Here is a 23,525-nt window from a genome sequence, read left to right as displayed (position 1 = left end):
TTCACAACTGGGTTGTCATCATTGCAACACCAGGGTACCTGCCCACCTACTGATGAGGAGCCAATAAGCTCTGAAACAGTGCCGTATGGGCGATGGTATCCACTGAGAATAAGTAAAAATAGTCTTCTCCTGTGGTGAAGCGTTACTTATTCGAGGTAGTGCATGGAGGTCATGGCAACTCGTAAAGGTATTCACAATATGAGATATACTTAATGATGCAAATGCACTAACTTGTGCATTAGTTAAACTATTTATGTAACCTGAGGCTTCATCCCTAAACTATAGCGTAATTTGAATAGGTCGTAAGGCAACCACAGAATTGAATGGTTGCATATGTAATGTGAATTCATCATAAGGCTTGACAGTTATTTATTATTTTATTTTTTTATTTATTTATTTTTTTAAATTAAAAAAAAATAACTACTTGGTAGTTATTTAAAGATGAAACTATATACAGTAAACCCCCGCTGTTCACCGGGGGTTACGTTCCTGAGAAATGCCGCAAATACCGAAAATGCGAATACTGTATTGAGTTATGGCTCCCATAGTGATAAAGGGGTTCCGTTCCAAAGTATGAAATATATAAGAAAAACTAGTCTAAAATTTTGTCTATGTATGTATTATATGGATCTTCATAATATGACTATGTTACATAGACAGTACATAGTGAAATGCAAGCATATGGCATTGAAATGAAAATAAGAAACAATTTAATATTAAATGTAATATTTATTAGAAATTTCAAACAAATCTTTCAAACCAGCACCTTTGCTAACTAAAAAACTTATCCCGCCAGTGCTATCACCAGTTTCGCTAAAGTGTTGATAAAGGAGTTTTGCCTTTTCACGAATAATGAGTGAACTTAACAGAATTTTATTTTGAGTTCGGTCTTCTATCCACACATTTAAAGCTTTTCCATTTTTTCTAATTTAACATCACGAGTTACAGAGCAAAATTTTTGAAGCAATTAGCACGTTTTCATGGACACTATGGCGGATTTTTTCTTCATTTCTTGATTGATCGTACCGTTGACTCATTGATTTTATAATGTTTTGCCACTGAGAAGACACTTTCACCATTAGAAATTTTGTCTAATAACTCAGTTTTATTCGCCAAGTCATCACCTTCTTTGATCTTTTCACATTCACATTTCCCTTATTATTTGTAGCCATATTTTTGTACGGGTTAGAAAGAACTTGTCCAAATAAAGTCACTTTCTTCCGTTAACACACTCGAAAAAGTCTGTTTTACAGTGCAAAATGGTAATTTATCAATTTTGTAAGCATATCAATTTATAAATTGATAAATTTATTAAATTTTAAAAGCATATAAATTAAAAACAAACGACGAAACCTTCCATGGCAAGCGCATAACACATATCGAACAAGGATTAGCGAGAAACATCCACGCTTGCGATTTTGTCACCCCTCTCCCCCCACCCACTGAGCGCTGTTTTGACCGGGAAAGATAATTTTAGCCACGCCCATGTTTTTTTATGGCGGAAAATGTTCAAGGTGCTTTAAAATTCACATTTTTTTAGGTTTCATTTTATGTTAAATCAGCGACCACGAAACCGCGAATAGCAGCAGTTTACTGTATTTTAATATTACTGTGAAGATAAGCACCAAGATAATTTTAATGCCCCCTGGATTTGTCTTGTCCTGGTTTAGCATATAAAATAGAGAATTTTTTTTGCAAAAAGCAACTGAATAGTGTACATAAAAGTATGTGCTGAGTTGCACATTGTTTTATGTTAATATGCACTGAATGTACTAAATGATGATCATCTGGATTCTTTTCTTTTCTTTTCTTTTTTTTAATCTGGTAACTTTTTTTCTAACTTTTAACTTCCAAATTCACAGAACTTTCGTGAAGATAGTGAAATATGAGAATTATATAAACAAGATAAATTACAATCAAATTCTACATAATTTTTGATACATATAGAAAATTGGCCACTACCAATTAATGTGTATATATGTGGACCATTGAGATAAACAACTGGTTAAAATTATAATTAAATGTGTGCCTTTCAAATTATTTTGCATTTAATTTCAGTCATATTTTCCAGAAATTTGAGCAGAGCTACAATGAACAAATAAAGAAAGGAACTATAACATCTAAAGCTCAATTTGAGTATGCTTGGTGTCTGATCCGCAGTAAATACTCAGCAGATATTAAAAGAGGAGTTGTTCTATTAGAAGGTATGGTTTATTATAATAAAAAAATTTACTGTTTTCAAAGAAGAGAGAGTGTGAAAAAGTAAAGATCATAATTTAATTGAATTTAGCTATAATTTCACTAGAGTGAAATTAACAAAATTACAACTTATGTTATTTTAATTTACATTATTTTAACGTCTCCTCCAGAGGATGTTATCCACTTAGCTACAGGAACATTGAAATAATGAAATAGCTAAGGAGACGTCATAGATCTGGAATCTCTTTGTACTACTTGTTGCCAGCAAAGATTGCTGTCATTGTTGGTGTTCTGTTGGATTTTTGTGATTAAAAATATATAGAATTTTCATTGTGTCCTTTATACATGTGTTGGTTATTGTCAGGGAGACAGGTAATATATTGTGTAAAAAGGATAAGTGGAATAGGACTAGGGCATGTCTGCAGAGGCAAAAGTTGATGATGTTGTAGAACAGATATCACCTTTGAAGGGCACAAAGGGTGATGTTGTATAGATTGGCACTGATGACATTAAGAGTAGGCAATCTGTAGATTTACTTAACAAGTACAGGTCAATACTGAAAAAAAGTCGTGAGTTAAGGTTAAATTTGAAAGTGTCTGCAATTCTGCAGAGGCACAATAGGAGGAGTATATGATGAGAGCCTTGTCAATCAGTTCGGCCCTGGAGGGATTGTGCAAGGCTCATGGGGGTAGAATTTTTTTCAGTGTGGTCTGTGCTTCTTAACAGGAGAGACTCCTTCTGCAGGGATTGCTTATTCTTGAGACTTAGTCCTGTGTGATTTCTTCCCGTTTCCACATCTGAAGAAAGTTCTGAAAGGCAAGTGTTGTGCATCTGGCACAACGGAAGCACTTCTCAGTCTTTCAAAAAATAGCTTGCAAGAAGCATTTAATGCGTGGATATGATGGTGGCAAAAGTGCATAGTGGAAAATGAAAAAGAACTTTGGGTAATTATCATTAGCATTAGTAGCGGCGTATGATGCCAGAAAGCAAGCTTATGCAGCATCAGCCGAAAAAAAAAAAAAAACATTCCCATTTCTCCCCTCCGTTCGTTCGAAATACCTATCCAGCTGAGCCTTAAATTTATTTAGGCTATCAACTTCCACTACAAGGGATGGAAGTCTGTTCCACCAACCAACTACCCGCTGGCTAAAGGCAAATTTCTGCACATCTATCCTACATCTGTCTTTCCTCAATTTGAATTTATGCCCTCTCAAATGATTATTCTGAGCAAGAGGAAGAATTCCATCAGCATTGAGCATGCTCAAACCGTTCAAAGCTTTATACACCTCTATCAGATCACCTCACCAGTGCCTAGTCTCCAGACACTGTAATTTGCAAAACTTAAGCCTTTCTTCGTAAGAGCAACCCTTGGTTCCATTCACTAATCTTGTTGCCCTTCTCTGTACTTGTTCCAGCAGCTCTACATCCTTCTTGAAATGAAGCCTCCAGACCTGTATAGCGTACTCAAAGTGTGGCCTGACCATTGCCTTATACAAGGGAATAATCACCTCCTTATCCCTGCTGGAAAAATTCCTGTATATCATTGACAAGACACCATAAGCTTCTCTTGCAGCTCGTCTGCACTGCTCAGAAAACTTCATATCTACCTGCACAATTACCCCCAGGTCCTTTTCATTCTCTACCACTGTCAGTGTAGTACCACAGAGTTGATATGTTGCTCTGGGGTTACTGTTTCCCATATGTAGTACTTTACATTTGTCAATGTTAAACTTCATTTGCAACCTCTCAGCCCATCTGCTCAACCTTTCCAGATCCTGTTGCAGCAGCATACTGTCAGTAGTGTCATTAACAACCCTGCCAACCTTTGTTTTGTCTGCAAACTTGGACATTAAGCTTGATATACCATCATCAGTATCATTTATAAATACAGAAAACAACAATGGACCCAACACTGAACCCAGAGGGACTCCACTAATAACATTAGTCCACGATGAGCAGTGTCCATTGATTACCACTCTCTGTCTTCTCCTCCTCAACCATCCCTTTATCCATAGTAGCAATTTGCCTTCAATGCCACACTGCTCCAATTTGTGCAGCAGTTTTCCATGTGCAACAGTATCAAAAGCCTTTCTAAGATCCAAATATATAATATCAAAGTTATTCCCTGCATCCAGTTCTTTTGTGACTGCATCATAGTATCCAATCAAATTGGTCAGACAAGACTTTCTCTTAACAAAACCATGCTGTGTCCGAGCTATAACTGAAGTCTTGTCTAGATGATCCTGCAGTGCTTCTTTAACCAATGCCTCCATTAACAGAAGTTAAACTCACAGGTCTATAATTACTTGTGTCAGCCTTTGATCCTCCTTTGTGAATCGGGGTCACATTTGCACATCTCCAGTCTATGGGTACTTCCCCTGAGTCTAAAGAAGCTCTCATAATTATGGCTAAGGGTTTGCTTACTTCCTTTGCTGCCTCCTTTAATATAACTGGATAGATCCCATCCACTCCGGGTGCCTTTTTTGTTTATCTTCAACAATTTCTTCTCCACTTTCCTCTCAGTTATTACAAAATCATCTAGCTCACTGCCAGAGTTTACTTCACCTCTGGCATTCCCTTTCCTGAATAACTCCTCATGTGTGAATGTAGATGCAAAATACCGTATTTTCTGGCTTATAAGACATGTTTTTTTTTTTTCTTTTGCGAAGAAATGCTCGGAAGATCACCCTGCATCTTAAATGGTCAATGTCAGATTAGGCCTAAAGACTACCAGCAATGCATTTTCGTTAATGCAGTGCCGGTAAACTGAGTTCTGAAAACTTCCCTTTGAAATTCACACTAATTTTGCTTAAGATTTATCTGTTGAAATATATTTTTAACAATTATCAGTGGTTACAATCTATGGCAACAATACATACCAGTAATCTTTTTTTTGTGGAAAATTTGTTGAAATCTGCGTGATATGAATCTCACAATCAGACTTAAGTAAAAACTTGTTTCATTTTCCCATGTGTTTGCTTCCTCTATAATATGATATCACGCTTTTATGTTATGGCGGGCTAATTAGACTGGATCGGGAATTTTTCAATTCCAACCGTCTTTTACAAAGAGAAAGTGACACCCGTATTTGTCTTAGGGTGAGTAAGAATTTCTGTTACATTACTTCTGTCAGCTTTTTTCAGAAACAAACATTTCATTATTGGTTGAACATTTACCCAAACGTATACCATTATTTTGAGAAAAATATATTACTGTATTTGATTTTATTATTATTATTTTCTTTATCAATAATTTTTTTATAAATTTCAGGACACCATGTTATGATGGAGTTGTTGAGAAGGCATTGCTACACAATTGCCTTTAAATTACAAGTAATAGAATTTGCAAAGCAATATGGGAACCGTGCTGCTGAAAGACATTTTGGACCACTTCCTACTGAGAAAATGGTACGTGCCTGGTGAAAGCAAGAGGAGCAACTTCGACAAGCAATAAAGTCAAAACACAACCTTCGCAAGCAAAAAGCTAGATGGGAGGAACTGGAGAATGAGATGAAGACGTGGGTTACAGATCAGAGGAGCCAAGGTATTGTGGTAATGACTAAAAATATCATTTCTGAAGCTAAATTGAGGGCAGCTGCAAGAGGGCATGATGACTTTACAGGTGCTATAGATTTATGAAGAGACACGGATTAGCGATGCGAACAAGAACAAAAATAGCACAGAAAATGCCTGAGGAGTACGAAAACAAAATTATTGATTTTCACCAATATATTATCAAAGTCAGAAAAGAAAATTACTTTGAACTTAGTCAAATTTCAAATGTGGATGAAGTTCCATTGACATTTGAAGACTAAAAAGACTAATAAGACAGTTGATTTTAAGGGTGCTAAATTTGCGACCATTAAAACTTCCAGCAATGAGAAATCCCATTTTACAGCAGTGCTGGCATTGTGCTAATGGTACCAAGTTACCACCATTACTAATATTTAAAAGAAAAACAATGCCGAAAGAAAGCATTCCAGCAGGAGTTTTTATTCAAGTTCACCCCAAAGGATGGATGAATGAGCATGGCGTGAGGTTTTGGCTGGAAAAGGTGTGGTCACGCCGTCCTGGTGGACTTTGCAAGAAGCCGTCGCTTCTTGTGTGGGATCAGTTCTGGTCTCACCTAACTAATTGTACTAAGATAAGATTAAAAAGTTTAAACACGCAAATGGCTGTAATTCCTGGAGGGTTAAAGGGTCAGTTGCAACCGCTGGATGTATCAATAAATAAGCCTTTCAAGGACTACATGCGTGAAGAATGGAATAAATGGATGATGCTCCCACAGCATGAACTAACATAAACAGGGCGCATCAAAAGACCTACCATTGTACAGGTTTGCCAGTGAGTCAAAAATGCTTGGAATGAAATTAAAATGGAGACAATAGTACGATCGTTTAAGAAGTGTGGCATAACCAATGCTCTTGACGGCACGGAAGACGACCTTTTGTATGAGGAAACAGATTCATCTGACTCAGAGATCGCTCATAACATGGACAACAGTGACATTGAATATCTTGAATATTATATGATGATTTCAGTAACAGCTTTTTAGGGTTTAAGGATAAATGAAAATGTCAGACTTTTCATAATCTTTAGAACAAATAAATATTTTTTAAAATTTCTTGTGTTTTATGAATTGAATAAAAACTCCATGTTGTAAGTCCGTTTAATAAAAAAAATAAATGTAACTCCATTTAATTTATTTTTAATACCTACCCTGATTACATCCCATATCATGCCATGTCACCATATTTGTTTACATCAGTCGGTAAAAGATCGCTTTTTAGTTTCACCGTAAACAGTATCAAAGGATAATAGAAGGGTTATTATTTTTTCCAAAATATGTGGCCAAAACTAGGGTGCGTCTTGTATGCCCTTGCGTCTTATAAGCCGGAAAATACAGTACTCATTTAGTTTGTTAGCCACCTGAGCGGGATCATCAACAGTTGAACCATCAATATCCAGTGGACCAATATGATTCATCCCTTTCCTTCTAGAGTTTACATAGGTAAAGAATTATTTTCTGTTTTTCTTTGCATCCTTTGCCAAACATTTCTCATAATCTGCCTTTGCCTGCCTAATCTCCTTTGTGACTTGGTTACAGACCAGCTTATATCTATCATAGGCTTCCATGTCACCCATTAATTTATATGTATCCCATGCATTTTTCTTCTCTGCCATATGTCTCATTAGTTCATCTGACATCCATTTAGGCCTAAACCTTGAACAATATTTCTTAGTTGTTATGTAAAGCCCAGTAGCTTCCAAGATGAATTCTTTGAATGCTTCCCATTTTGAATTTTCTGTTGGTAACATCATCAGTTGGTCCCACTGTATAGAATTTAAATACTGTCTCAGACCATCGTAGTTGCCTTTACGAAAGCAAAAACCCTTCCCTTTATCCCTGATAGTAGTTACCTCTTTGAGTAAATCCCACTTCAGTACACTGTGATCACTGCCATCTTGTGGTTCCTTTATCTGCAGATTCTTAATACATGAAGAATCACTACTGATAATCAGATCAAGAGTATTACTCCCTCTAGTTACCTCCCGAACATGCTGATGTAGAAAACAATCATCCCATAAATCCACAAAAGCCTTGCTAGTGTGTGAATGACCAACCCACAAATTCCAGTCAATATCTGGGAAATTAAAATCCCCCATTATAAGACTCTGATTTACTGGCCCACTCTATTTCCCTGTACAGTTTCTTATTATTCTCATCAGAGTCATTAGGCCAGTGGTTTTCAACCTTTTTATAATTGCGGCACCCCTACTCAATTTTCTGCCCGTTAGATCCGATTTTCTCTCTCTCTCTCTCTCTCTCTCTGTGTGTGTGGTGCATTATAGCCAAAGTAGCTTATACACCATGAAACCCCCATAACAACAACAACAATCTTTGTGTGTGTGTATATATACAGTAAACCCCCGCTATTTGCGGGGGTTACGTTCCTGAGAAATGTCGCGAATACTGAATTATGGCTCCCATAGAAATAAAGGGGTTACGTTCCAAAGTATGAAATATATAAGATAAACTAGTCTAAAATTTTGTCTATGTATGTATTATATGTACCTTCATAATATGACTATGTACATAGACAGTACATAATGAAATGCAAGCATATGGCATCGAAATGAAAATAAGAAACAATTTAATATTAAATGTAATATTTATTAGAAATTTCAAACAAATCTTTCAAACCAGCGCCTTTGCTAGCAAAAAAACTTATCCTGCCAGTGCTGTCACCAGTTTCGCTAAAGTTTTGATAAAGGAGTTTTGCCTTTACACGAATGATTAGTGAACTTAACGGAATTTTATTTTGAGTTCGGTCTTCTATCCACAGATTTAAAGCTTTTTCCATTTTTTTCTAATTTAACATCACGAGTTACAGAGCAAATTTTTGAAGCAATTAGCGCGTTTTCACGGACCGTACGGCGGATTTTTTCTTCCGATTTTTTCATTGATCTTACCGTTGACTCATTGATTTTATAATATTTTGCCACTGAGGAGACACTTTCACCATTAGAAATTTTATCTAATAACTCAATTTTATTCGCTAATGTCATCACCTTTGATATTTTTACATTTCTCTTGTTATCCGTAGCCATATTTTTGTAGGGGTTAGAAAGAACTTGTCCACAATAAAGTCACTTTCTTCCGTTAACACACTCGAAAAAGTCTGTTTTACACTGCAAAACAGTAGATTTATCATTTTTGTAAGCATATCAATTTATAAATTGATAAATTTATTCAATTTATAAGCATAGAAATTAAAAGCAAACGACGAAACCTTCCATGACAAGTGCATAACACATACTGAACAAGGATTAGCGAGAAACATCCACGCTCGCGATTTTGTCACTCCTCTCCCCCCAACCACTGAGCGCTGTTTTGACCGGAAAAGATAATTTTAGCCACGCTCATGTTTTTTTTTATGGCGGAAAATATTCACGGGGCTTTAAAATTCACTTTTTTTTTTTTTTTTTTTTTTTAGGTTTCATTTTATATTAAATCGGCGATCGCGAAACCGCGAATAGCGGGGGGGTTTACTGTATATGATATTTATTACGATAATATAATTATAAAAATTACATTTCCTAATACAAATTATATATATACAGTATATAATTTTATTCTTTATATAGAGGTACTAAGTAAACATCAATTATAGATCACCACAAAATTAAAAAATAATAATAAGTTTAAGTAACTTAAACACAAATTATGTGGCACCCCAGGAATGTTGTTGCAGCACCCTAAGGTGCAGCCCGGTTGAAAACCACGGCATTAGGCCCATAGCACACTCCTACTCTCAATTTTGATCTTCCAGTACTTATGTCACACCAAACTGACTCAACACTGCACTCTCCAGCGATGTCGACTGGCTTCACTTCCTTCGATTTTGTGTTTCTTAACTAATAGCATAACCCCTCCTTCCTTCCTATCCTGTCTATCCTTCCTGTACACATTGTACTCCCCAAATTCCAGTCCTGCATTCCTCATATCTGTGTGACACCACGTCTCTGATATCCCAACAATATCTGCCTTTGATGTTTTGAGCAATACCTCAAATTCATCACATTTATTTACCAGACTCCTAGCATTGGTGTACATGCAAGTATACATGCACCTGTTCTTATTCTTAGCTACCCTAACACAACCCATGTGTTTACTTGTGCCGCAATGACTCCCAGCACCCTGCATCCTGCTTTCCAGGCTGCTGCTCATTCCAATAGAAGCAGTGCAAGAATCACTTTCACCTCTGCCAATGGCTACTATTAATCTATTAGTCCTTATATCCCCTAAGCTAGCAGTTTTCCGATCCACCTAACACTGCCTCGATAGCATCAACAAATATTCTTGCACTCTTTCTATTTAAGTGTATCCCATCCCTGTAGAAGCAGTCTCTCCTGTTAACAAGTACAGACCAGGCTGAAAAAAATTCTATCCCTTGAGCCTTGCACATTCTTTCCATGGCCGAATCATGCAGTTTGATATGAAGTTCTCTGAACAGTTGAGACAGGCTGCCAGAACTTATGAGGTTTTGTCGATGTGCAGAAACTTTGCTAGGAGTGACTGGAAATGATTATTCTCTTGTATAAGGCCATGGTTAGGCAGCATCATGAGTACTGTATACAGGCCTGGAGTCCTCACTTTAGGAAAGTTGTATATCTGCTGGAATGGGTGCAGAGAAGGGCAACCAGATTGGTGAAGGCAAGAAAGGGGTACTCTTACCAAGAAAGACTTCAGTTCTGCAAATTGAAGCATCAAGAGACTAAATCAGATTGAAGTGTTTAAAGCCTTGAATGGATTGACTAAGTGAAATGTTGATGGCATTCTTCCACTTTGAGATTACACACAAGAGAGACTATAAATTGAAGTGGAAGAAGTATGGTAGCAGGATAGATGTGTGGAACTTTGCCTTCAGTCAGCAGGTGGTTGATTGTTGGAAGAAAATTTGACCTCTTGTTGTGGAAGTGGGTAGTTTGAATAAATTCAAGGAAGAACTAGACAAATTCTTTGAGAGTATATGGATGGGTGAAGTGTGTAGGGGGTTTTTTTTGACTGATACTTTATTAGCCTGCTTTCTTTCATCATTTGCCATTACTAATACTATCACATACATACTGTGCGTGTATGTGTGTGGAATTGAGTGATATGAGCAAAAAAATGTGGTAGGAGGTCAGGGAAGAATAGCTGTGCAGATGAGGTTAGGCAAATCCTATGATGTGCCAAGAAGGAAAAAATGTTTTCTTATATATTGAATAATAGTTAGCAGAGACAGACAGTGTTTATAAAGAAGAGGTCATTACTTGAAAGACTGTGAAGAAAGAGTAGAAGAATGCACTTGAGAACCTTTGTAAATATCCCTAAATTGTAAATAAGTTTACATGCCCATTATATAGAAATGTGTTGCAGTGCATAAATTTGGATGAAACCAATTACCAGTGAGAAACTAGTTAAAAGAAATAGGTGAATGTGAGAAAATTATATATTGGGAAAAATTTATCAGCCATGAGTTGTTTTACTGGAAAATTGTCATCTTTTTACAGAGTTCTTTAGGTTGGGGTGGAGGGGGTAGGAATTGCATGGTGCAAGGTCATGTGAATAAGGAGGATCTTGTAAGACAGTTATAGGCTGTTTTGAAATGTATTCAGAAATTATTGTTGCACAAAGAGCAGGAGCATTTTCATAGAGTAAAATCTAAGTTTTTTTTTTTTTTTTTTCCATTATTTTATCCGTAGATGTCTCTTCCTTCTGATAGCACTTTGCAAGCACTTAATGATATTGAGTATAGTCTTATTAATATTATGAATATGTGCCAATATGACCTGGTATGCATTCCTAATGAATTATGTCTTCATATGTGATATCAAAAAAATAATGGTGGCAAAACTTTTACCTTTAGACATAGCACTTTGAATGCTTTTTGTTACTAAGTAACATGGAAGATTCCCATTCAGAAGAGTATTGTTTTGTCTGCAGTTGATAAAGATGACACCACATTTCATCTCCTGTTACTAATTTTAAAAATTCTTGATCATGGCCAAATTTCAAACTGTTGTTTTTAAAATTCAGCTTTGGTTTTCATCTAATCTGCTGGTTTTTATTACTTCTTTATTCCCAAGTAAAAACTTGAACAAATATTTTGCATAAATTTTTCATTTTTAATGTCAGATATGTTATTGTTATTTGGTTTTTAGGAGCATTAGCAACTAATGCCATATTGCTCTGGGATGTGCGGTGGTCATTCCCTGACCTTTCCGCATCCTCCGTATTTGGTGGTGACGGGCTCTAACCCCGGTCTAATCAAGAAGCGTGTGCTATGCACTGCTGCTCCTTCCCACCTGGCTACGGAGGCGCCTTAATGTCAGATATAATGGCTTGGCAACTACCATATGTGATATGCTAACTTCAGAAGCTGCTTTTAGTTCTAAATTTTGATGGTCAGTCCAGATAATACTTGTAATTATGGTTGTAAAGGTTGATTTGATGATGTGCTGCAAAATCTCCGCATTGTGCTGAGCATTATTACATCCACTTTTTAAATGCTTGTATTTTAAGTAGCATTCAGTTATCCTACCCCCTGATAAAACTTTTTCACCCTATGCTTTAATGATCATTTATATAGTCCCTGAGGCTGATTTCTTTAAGAAAAAGCAAAATTTTATATATCTTTGTTTCTTGAAAGTAACATTATAAAAAAAAAACAACAGTAAGAAATTATCAACCGATAAAAATAAATGTATGTGCAGTCAAAAATCACCTAATTTTAAAATTTTAGACATTTCTAGGTCACAAATAAAATAAGATTTTGTTATTCACTATGCAGATCTTAACAAAATTCATTCCCAGAAAAATTTGAACCTGTCTTGTCTCTGATAAACATGAGATAAATAATAAAAACATATAATACAGTATATGATGTTGATGATTTTTTTTTTTTTTTTTTTTTTTCCATGTTTCAGATTTATTTCAGCATGGAGATGAAGAAGCAAGAAGAGACTATTTATTTTATCTTGCAGTTGGCAACACAAAACTTAAGGTGGGAAAATATTTTGCAAACTTTACCTGTGATGCAAGAGTTATTTGTAGTCGAAGATTACTGTTGTTGAATGGGGAGGGGGCAGAATTGAAGACCAGAAAGAATAACTAAATTATTATGTTCAAATAACTATTGTGTTGCTTATGATTATAACCATCCATTATCTGTAAATTCACTTTTGTATAAATCATTAGCAGATTTTAAGGGTCTTTTTTCCCCCTTAGATTAATGGGTGATTTACAATTTATCTAGTGTAATAATCAACTAATTTGTAAACAGGTATTATAGATCTTAAAATTTCTTTGTTTCTTGCAGGATTGGGGCTTGATTTTGATTAAAAATCCTGAAAATTCTTGGTCCTTGAGACTTGCCACAGACATTCTCTCAGGTATGAAAATCTAGGGCTTTGATACCTGCAAGTCTAAAATGCTGATGAAGCTGATATTCAGGTGACACTTGAATCAGGCGGACTGACTTTTAGTGAAATCTTCAGTTCTACAGCAAATAAATTCTCTCCTTGCACCTTTACTGTCTTGAGACTTAACTCTGGGTATAACTTCAGTTCAAGTTATTAAATACTGCACCTATTATACTGGTGGTGACCACACCACACAGAGGAATGCTACTCCTATATGTTGCCAGGGGATGCCAGATGACTCATCAACCAGTGCAATACTGCCAGTTCTCTGATTGGAAGCTTGAAGTAGTGAAGACCATATTTAGTTTCTAGAATAAAGCTCTGGCAACCCCCATCTCTTTCACTTCCATTATGAATGACATCTTTTGAGTTTATGATGGGGCATCATGACTAGATCCAGTCTTTCTTACATTTCAAGTGTACAGCTCTAAAGCTGCTAGCTAGTCCACCAGAACGAACCTATTGTAACTTCCTAAGAGGCATCCTGATCGGCTAGTGTATAATCTCTACCAGATAGTGATGGGAGATGAGGTCTGAGTAGTGTGTATTGGGGCATTGTTGAGGTCAAGTTATGTCAAGGAGTAGGGTATATTCTTGCTGTGTGTACATCATGTTCAAAAATTTCATTACTTCAAACAACATTCCCTCCACCTTTACTACCAAAAACATCACGAATAATTAAACTAAGAGAACAAACACCTGCAAAAATATCTAAACCTCCAAACACTTCCTCGTTCGTTTCACAAATATACGTGGTCTCAATTCCAATCTAGGTGATGTCTATATATACTTAGTTTGCCAATTAATTGTTTGCCCTACTTAATTTTTCTGAGAGAATCCCAATTATTGGTTGGCTCAACCACTGCTCACTTTAGTTGTCCCAATTATTCCTTGGTAATATTCCTTGGTGATTGTGAGGTTCACAACTCCAGCTAGTCAAAGATGTGCTGAGCCTTTTACAACCTTACACAGATTGTTCATTTACCTACCAGAATACCAGACAATCCACACAGCCAACACTCCTGATCTTTTTCTCACAAAAAAGTAGGTGGTCAAGATGAATGGTCCTCTAGGTATCTCAGATCATAACTTGGTAATGATCTCTTCTCCATTAGCGGCTTTATCTAATGGCCATTCTCAACCTCTTGTTTGGCCTTACAAGAATGCAAAATGACATGATATACAAAATTTGTGGTCTTTTTCTTGGTTGGATTACTGTTTTAAATCTTGTAATGTCAGTGTTTTCTCAGATCATGTGAGTGAAATTCTTTTAGGGATAACATCTTTTATTCCATGCTCTACCTTAAAATCTCGTCCATTATCTAAACCTTGGTTTTCCAATAAATGTGCTGAAGCTGTTCGAGATAAAAATATTGCATATTACAACTGCCATACATTAAAATCTCCAGATTCGTTTTCTGCCTACACCAAAACTTGCAACAATTGTAAAACAGTTATTGATCTGCCCAAACTAGATTTTCAGTGCTATGGGTAGAAACCTTGCTTCTTGTCAAAATGGTAATCGAGCATTCTGGTCTCTTGCCAGAGCTATTGGCCACAACTTTTACCCATCTGTACTCCCATCTCATCAAAACCTGATGAGTTGGGAGTACAGATGCTCTATTGCCATCTCTGCTAAAGATAAAAATGACTTACTAGTATCCTACTTGTAACTCTTGTATTGACCATCTTGATAAAGCACCTTGTACCATTCCCAGTGCACTCCATTCAGTGCCTTCTGTGGTCTTTCCATCAAAAGGATGTCAGACGAATTTTGAACAGACAACCTTGATGCCAAGAAAGCTGCGGGCCCCCCGATGGTATTTCTCCACTTGTTCTCAAAACCTGTGCTCCTGAGCTTATTCCAATCTGTGTCACCTTTTTACACTTTCTTATTCCACTTAGAAATTTGCTCATATCCAGCCAGTTCCTAAAAAGGGTGACAAAGCCTTTCCATCCTATTATAGTCCCATTGCGTTCACTTCTACTCTTTCAAAAGTAATGGAGAAATCCATTAACTACCAACTCCTAAGCTATTTTAAAGCCTGCCATCTGATCAGTGATCTCCATTATGTATTCCGTCAGTGTTGAACAACTGGTGATATACTGGCTTATGTTACCCCTTTGTGGAAAAATTTGCTGAAACTCGTGCAGTTGCTCTTGGCATTTCAAAGGCGTTTGATCAGGATTGGCATAAAGGTATTTTAAATAAACATCCATCCTGTGATTTGCATACTGTTTTTTGTAATTGGGTATCCAGTTTTCTCTCTGACAGCTCACTGCAGGTGATGATAGATGGCTCTCTGTCTTCAAACATCTCCAATAATGCTGGTGTTCAGTTCTTTCTCCCTCTTTTCCTCTTGTATATTAATGATTTTTTTCTGGAAATCCTATCCATAGTTTTGCTGTTGATAGCACACTGCATTCCACCTTCCAGTTTGAAAAACCTTGCCCTGCACAAACAGCTTCAACTTCTCAAATATCCACTACCAATTCCTTCAATCATGCAACACAGCAGCAAACCCTAAGGCAGAATGCACTGGTCCCAAAGGAACTAATAGTTGTTGGTGACTCTATTGTCAGGGAAACGGGGAACATGCTTTGTAAAAAGGATAGGTGGAACAGGATCAGAGTATGTCTGCCAGGAGCAAAGGTTGATGATGTTGTAGAGCGGATATCATCTTTTAAGGGCACAAAAGGTGATATAGTTGTACACGTTGGCACTAATGATATTAAGAGTAGGAGACCGGCAGAATTACTTAACAAGTACAGGTCACTGTTAAAAAAAAAAAAAAAGCCGTGAATTAGGGTTGAATTTGAAAGTGCCTGAAATTCTGCCCAGACACGATAGGAGGGAGTATATGACAAGAGCCTTGTCGATCAATTCAGCCCTGAGAGATTGTGCAGGGCTCAAGGGGTAGAATTTTTCTCAGCCTGGTCTGTGCTTGTTAATAAGAGACTGCTTCTACAGGGATGGGATACACTTAAATAGAAAGGGTACTAGAATATTTGCTGATGCTATCGAGGCAGAGTTAGGTGGGTCGGAAAACTGCTAACTTGGGGGCTACACGGTCTAATAGATGAACAGTAGCCGCTGGCAGAGGTGAAAGTCATTCTTGCACTGCTTCTATTGAAATGAACAGCAGCATGGAAAGCAACGCAATGGGGATTTCCAGGTCTGCTGGGAGTCATAGTGGAACAAGTAAATACATGGGCTGTGTTAGGGTAACTAAGAATAGAAACACGTACATGTATACTTGCATGTACACCAATGCTAGAAGTCTAGTTAATAAATTTGATGAGCTTGAAGTGCTAGTCAAGGTATCAAAGGTAGATATTGTTGGGAGATCAGAGACGTGGTGTCACACAGACATAAGCAGTGCAGAATTTGAATTTGGGGAGTAGAATGTGTACAGGAAGGGAGGAGAGGTTATGCTGTTAGTTAAAGAACACAGAATCTAAGGAAGTGCATCCAGTTGATGTTGGTGGACAATGCAATGTTGAGTCTGTTTGGTGTGACATAAGCACTGGGAAAGGAAAAACGAAAGTAGGCGTGTGTTATAGGCCTAATGAATCTGATGAGTATAATGAACAGTTGTGCAGAGAAATAGAGTGGGCCAGTAAATCAGAGTGTCTTATAATGGGGGATTTTAATTTCCCAGAGATTGGTTGAATTTGGGGGTTGGTCGCTCACACACTAGCAAGGCTTTTGTGGATTTATTGGATGATTGTTTTCTACAGCAGCATGTTCGGGAGGCAACTAGAGGGAGTAATACTCTTGATCTGATTATCAGTAGTGATTCTTCATGCATTAAGAATCTGCAGATAAAGGGAAGGGTTTTTGCTTTCATAAAGGTGACTACTGTGGTCTGAAACAGCATTTAAATTCTATACAGTGAGACCAGCTGATGATGTTGCCAACAGCATATTCAAAATGGGAAGCATTCAAAGAATTAATCTTGGAAGATACTAGGCTTTTCATACCAACTAAGAAATATTGTTCAAGATTTAGGCCTAAATGATGAACCAATTAGACATGTGGCAGAGAAGAAAAATGCATGGGATACGAGGCCTCCGTAGCCGAGTGATCAGGAGCGGGAATGCAGTAGCACACATTCCTTGAGTAGACCAGGGTTCAAACCCCCTGACTGCTAAATACAGTCAATCTGCCAACCCGCACTGGACCAGCGTGACAGATTATGGTCCATTTACCTCAACATGAATTGTTGAGGAGGCTTCCATCCTGCAATGGGTTGATAATGGCTGCAGTTTATTTATTATTTTTTTTTTTTTTACTTATAAATTAACAGGTGACATGGAAGTGTATGGCAGATTACGAGAAATCTTTGGCAAAGGATGCAAAGAAAAACAGCAAAGAGTTCTTTACTTATGTAAATTCTAGAAGGTAGGGTATGAATCAGATTAGCCCACTGGATATCGATGGTTCAACAGTTGATAATCCTGCTCAGGTAGCTAACAAACTAAATGAATATTTTGCATCTACATTCACACATGAGGAGTTATTCAGGGAGAGAAATGCCAGAGGATGTATTAAAATCTGGCAGTAAGCTAGATAATCTTGTAATAACTGAGAGTAAAGTGGAGGAGAAATTGTTGAAGATAAACATAAGAAGGGCACCTGAGGTGGATGGAATCTATCCAGTTATATTAAAGGAGGCAGCAAAGGAAGTAAGCAGGCCCTTAGCCATAATTATGAGAGCTTCCTTGGACTCGGAGAGCTCCCTGAGTCCAAGGAAGGAATTTGAACATCTCCAGTTTGCCCATGGACTGGCGATGTACAAATGTGACCCCAGTCCACAAAGTAGGATCAAAGGGAGACACAGGTAATTACACACCTGTTAGTTTAACTTCTGTTCCAGGGAAATTAATGGAGGCACTGGTTAAAGAAGCATTGCAGGATCATCTAGACAAAACTTCAGTTATAGCTCGGACACAGCATGGGTTTGTTAAGGGGAGGTCTTGTCTGACCAATTTGATTGGATACTATGATGTAGTCACAATGGAACTGGATGCAAAGAATAATTTTGATATCATATATTTGGATCTTAGAAAGGCATTTGATACTGTTGCACATGGAAGACTGCTGCACAAATTGGAGCAGTGTGGCATTTGAGGCAAATTGCTGCTATGGATAAAGGGATGATTGAGTGGCAGAAGACAAAGAGTGGTAATCAATGGACACTACTCTTGGTGGAGCATTGTTATCATTATTATTATAATGATGGTATATCAGGCTTAATGTCCAAGTTTGCGGACGATATGAAGGTCGGCAGGGTTCTTAATGACAGTACACTGCTGCAACAGGATCTATAAAAGTTGAGCAGATGTGCTGAGAGGTGGCACTTGAAGTTTTACATTGACAAATGTAAAGTACTGCATATGGGAAGCAGTAACCCCAGAGTAATGTATCAACTATGTGGTACTACACTGACAGTGGTAGAGAGTGAAAAGGATCTGGGGGCATTTGTGCAGGCAGATATGAAGTTTTCTGAGCAGTGCTAATGATCTGCAAGAGTAGCTCATGGTGTCTTGTCACTGATATACAGCAATTTTTCTTGCAGGGATAAGGAGGTGATTATCCCCTTGTATAAGGGGATAATCACCTCCTGCAATGGTTAGGCAACACCTTGAGTACTGTATACAAGTCTGGATGCCTCATTTTAAGAAGGATGTAGTGCTGTTGGAAAGAGTAGAGAGAAGGGCAACAAGATTAGTGAATTGAACAAAGGGTTGCCCTTATGTAGAAAGGCTTAAGTTTTGCAAATTAAAGTGTCTGGAGACTAGTCACCTTCAGGGTGCTCTGATTGAGGTGTATAAATCCTTGATTGGTTTGAGCAATGCTCAATGCTTGATTCTTTCTCATGCTCAGAATAATTGCCTGAGAGGGCATAAATTCAAATTGAGGACAGACAGTTGTAGGATGGATGTGCAGAAGTTTGCCTTTAGCCAGTCAGTGGTTGATTGCTGGAACAAACTTCCATCTGTCTTTGTAGAAGTTGATAGCTTAAATAGATTCAAGGCAAGAACTAGACAAACATTTGAAGCGAGTGGATGGGTGAAATAAGGGGTTTTTTTTTTTTTTTTTTTTTTTTTGGCTGATGCTATATAAGTTTGCTTTCTTGTATCATGTGCCTATACTAATCTCCATTCTAATTCTCCATTGGGTCGGAGATAACTTGTTAATTTCAATTTTCCAAAAATTTAGTCACGTCTTATATCTCCCAAAAAGGATTCTTCTGCTCCTTTGCTTGTCTTCAATGACACTCAGAGTTTTTCTAGACAAGATCACATATTTCTATTAAGGATTACCCTGACTTGTAATCTCTCTTGTGCTTAGTCACATCACACATGTTGCTACATCTAAAAAACTGAGTGGAGTTTTCATAAGAAAAAAATAATAATAATTATTATAGAATTCCTAACTAGTTATTTTTGATTACTGAAAACCAGTAACTGTTGTATTTATTACACTTCATTACTAATTAATAATAGGTGATAGAATTTGCAAAAATAGCAAAAAGGCTACTGTGGAGCAGTCTTTTGCCAAATTATTTTTTTTCTCTTAATGTATGTATACTGTGATACTATATATAATTACTATACATATGTAATTTACAAAATAATCTTATTGAACTGTATAATCAATACAAAATGTAGCATCTTCAGTTTCTTGTTTAATACTGTGGTACATATTATGAATTAGATTATACTATATTGTATTAGTACAGTTACATTAAATGTTAAAATTTTTCCTTGTTTTGCTGCTAATTTTATGAAAAATCAATATAACAACTATTTCCCTTACTTCTATGGGAAGGATTGTGATGGGGGTTGCTGTAAAGAACTTTAACTGTAATTGACCTAATTTGACTGGTATTTTTTAGATATAACTGTCAACTTTCTGATTCCAAATTAAAAGAAAGTTTCATCTTTAAATATAGATCACTCATATTCTAAATTTTAATTTTAATATTTTATATAGGAATATAATAAAGCCTCACAGTATATCAAAGCTTTTCTGAATGTTGAGCCAGAGAACCGGCAAGCACAACAGTTACATAATTATATTAAGGATCGTATGAAAAAAGGTAATTATTAGATGATTGATTTAATTATATATCTGAATTAGTTGACTAGATGTGACATATAACCTCCGCGACTCTTTGTCATTACTGCAGGGTTGATGGATTTTTATTATTGTAATTTCTCTCTTGCATTATTAGTTCCTTTTAGGGAAAATATCAAATGATACCATTATAATTCTAATGCAGTGAAAAAATACTGAAAACAAAATTTCCTACTGGTTAATTATCCAACTTAAGTGGTCCTTTGTTATCACATTACTCCTGCAATTTAAGAAAAGTTTCCTGGTGTTTCACTGCTGATAAGTAATCTAAACTGCCTTTTTAATGGAAATTTCAAAATTTACTTGAAATTTGCTCTATATCAAAATTTTTTATAAATTTTTTTATATACAGTGGATTTCAGTTATTTGGGCCACCGGTTAATCGGGGCAGCCATTTATTTGGAGCAAATCTTAAAAAACAGAAACCAGTCGAGAAAATAGCCAGGGTTTACTTCGCTTAATTGGGACAAAATGCCGTTTAATCGAGTCAGGAGACCGCAACACTGGAAATTACCCTACGATTGTCTCCGACGGTACCACATGGTTCGGTCGAAATTCTGGAGGTCACAACCATAAAACAAAAACAATTAGCAGTCACCTGTTTATTGGGCTTTTCTGTTAGTGAAATCTATCATAAATGGACAGTAAAATGATCTTACTGAATTTGCAATAATACCGACAGATGGAATTCTGTGGGTTATTATGGCAAAATGTGTTTACACTTCCATGAAATCTTCAATCATATAAAAAAATAAATTTTCAGATCCTTCATTCCTATTTTTAAAGCTTTGTAACTCGTTACTCCGTTCTCACTTGCGCGTATCGCGTTACTTGCAATTTGTGTGTGCTGTGTTCTTTGTTATTGATTACTTACCTTTTTACTGTTTTAAATTTTAACCCCCACCCACAAATGTCAGTGAACAGAAATGTCAACTAGTTCGTATGTACATATTATAGTACGTATTAATTATTTCGATTATCACGTATATTCTTCCGATTTTCATGTATCATTTAATTTTTTAATTGGTAAGGTAATAAAGGGTAAATTTGTGCTTAATATATCTTTACTTTTATAGCCTGTGGATAATATTCCTCATATTTTCTCTAATTAGAATCACTGTTTAATAGAATTAAAATTCAATTCACAAACGTGATCACAATGATCGGCGCTTACTACACATCTTATAGTGAACAGTACTTTACTATGGTGAGTTCGTCGTAACGTGATTTGATTGTACAGTAAACTAATTGTAAAGGGGGGTACATTGTATTTTTAACTATTTACGTGAAACTTCGGATAATTGGGGCAGCCGCTTAATCAGGCCAAAATGCACTAGTCCCGATGTGTCTCGAATATCTGGAATGGACTGTTTAAATATAGAAAAACAAAAATATCAAAAGCTACATCAAGCATGAATGGCCACAAACTGGATTTCTTTGTTAAAGTTGCACATTTTTCAGTTCCTAAGGCAGCTGGTTTCAGTGGTTGTTCCTGTTTTCAGCAGTAGTTGGTGATCATACTGACATTCCATCTCCCTTGGCATCTCTTTTATATCCTGATGGAATCTTTGCCCTTGCTCTTCACCTAAACTATTTAAATTTTCTGGGAAATAGTTGAGAATGAAAGTTCAAGAAGTGTACCTATTAGTAATTCCCATATGGCGCAAGGAAGCCTAATCCTTATGCTGCATCAGCCAAAAAAAAAAAAATAGAAAGAAAGAAAATAATGAAATTAAATAAAATAAAATAAAAGAGACTACCTTTTTTTTTTTTTTTCTTTTCTTTGCTGGTACAGCATTAACCTTAGTCTTCCTTGCACCATATTGGCATTACTAATACTAATTGGTACATTTATTGAACCCTCATTCTCAACTATTTCCTAGAAAATTTAGTTAGTTTGGGTGAAAAGCAAGGGCAAAGATTCCATCAGGATATAGAAGAAATGGAAAAGAGATCCCAAGGCAGATGGCATGTCAGAATGATTGCCAACTACTGCTAGTTTGTTGAACATCTCCAGCATGTCACTCATAATCTGCTTGTTTATTATGCCCCACAGAATTGCATACTACATTTTTAAAGAAAGTCCAAGCATCTCTTTCAGTTTAGTTCTTGGATTCTTCAAATAGTCTAGTAGCAGCTTAGGATTTAAGATCCAACAAAAATTCCTGCATTTTTTTTTTTTTTTTTTTACATGTAAGTGACGGGAATTTAGTGCAGACCTGCATGAATTAATTTCCTTCTTTACTCAGAGCTTCGAAGAATTTTTCATTAAACTTGCTTTATGTGCAGGGGAGATAACAGTGCTTTGTTTCGATATAGAAGGGGCTTGTCTTAGTGGCTCCACTTTTTTTTTTTTTTTTTTTATGTAAACCCCAAACACGAGAGGTACTAGAACCTATAGTACTTAGTACCGTGCTTGGGTTGGAGATTGAGAAGACGAAAAAAGGTATTTGTTGACATTGGACTTGAACTTCTGTAGACTGTAATTTTCAGGAAATTAGCATTAGTAGAGGCATATGATGCAAGAAAGCAAGCTTATGCAGCATCAGCCAAAAAAAAAAAAAAAAAAAAAGACCCACTTCCACTTTACCCTTCGTTCATTTGAAATACCTGTCCAGCTGAGCCTTAAATTTATTTAGGCTATCAACTTCCATGACAAGAGATGGAAGTCTGTTCCACCAACCAACTACCCGCTGGCTAAAGGCAAATTTCCGCACGTCTATCCTACATCTGTCTTTCCTCAAATTGAATTTATGCCCTCTCAGGTCATTATTCTGAGCAAGAGGAAGAATCCCATCAGCATTGAGCATTCTCAAACCATTCAAGGCTTTATACACCTCTATCAGATCACCTCGCTGGTGCCTAGTCTCCAGACACTGTAATTTGCAAAACTTAAGCCTTTCTTCATAAGAGTACCCCTTTGTTCCATTCACTAATCTTTGCCCTTCTCTGTACTCGTTCCAGCAGCTCTACATCCTTCTTGAAATGAGGCCTTCAGACCTGTATACAGTACTCAAGGTGTGGCCTGACCAATGCCTTATACAAGGGAATAATCACCTCCTTATCCCTTCTAGAAAAATTCCTGTATATCATTGACAAGACACCATGAACTACTCTTGCAGCCCGTCTGCACTGCTCAGAGAACTTCATATCTGCCTGTGCAATTACCTCCACGTCCTTTTCATTCTCTACCACTGTCAATGTAGTACCAC

General features: G+C 36.7%; 1 protein-coding gene across 4 annotated transcripts in view; it reads left to right on the top strand.

The window, feature by feature from the left end:
• Fis1 (Mitochondrial fission 1 protein) overlaps positions 1-23,525 on the top strand; it is an 83,595-nt gene that overhangs the window by 20,181 nt on the left and 39,889 nt on the right. For 3 of the 4 annotated variants that reach the window (XM_090381762.1, XM_090381770.1, XM_090381780.1), the window contains exons 2-4: positions 2,059-2,204; positions 12,672-12,748; positions 20,170-20,275. In XM_090381762.1, coding sequence (XP_090237888.1) covers positions 2,059-2,204; positions 12,672-12,748; positions 20,170-20,275 — 329 coding nt within the window. The remainder of the gene's footprint in view (positions 1-2,058; positions 2,205-12,671; positions 12,749-20,169; positions 20,276-23,525) is intronic. The other variant, XM_090381789.1, reaches the window with a different exon arrangement.

This window comes from Mastigoproctus giganteus, chromosome 1, assembly GCF_048544385.1.
Source record: "Mastigoproctus giganteus isolate SK-2022 chromosome 1, ASM4854438v1, whole genome shotgun sequence".
Taxonomy (NCBI): domain Eukaryota; kingdom Metazoa; phylum Arthropoda; class Arachnida; order Uropygi; family Thelyphonidae; genus Mastigoproctus; species Mastigoproctus giganteus.
The sequence above is the reverse complement of the archived record's forward strand: the minus strand, read 5'-3'. Positions and strand labels throughout refer to the sequence as shown.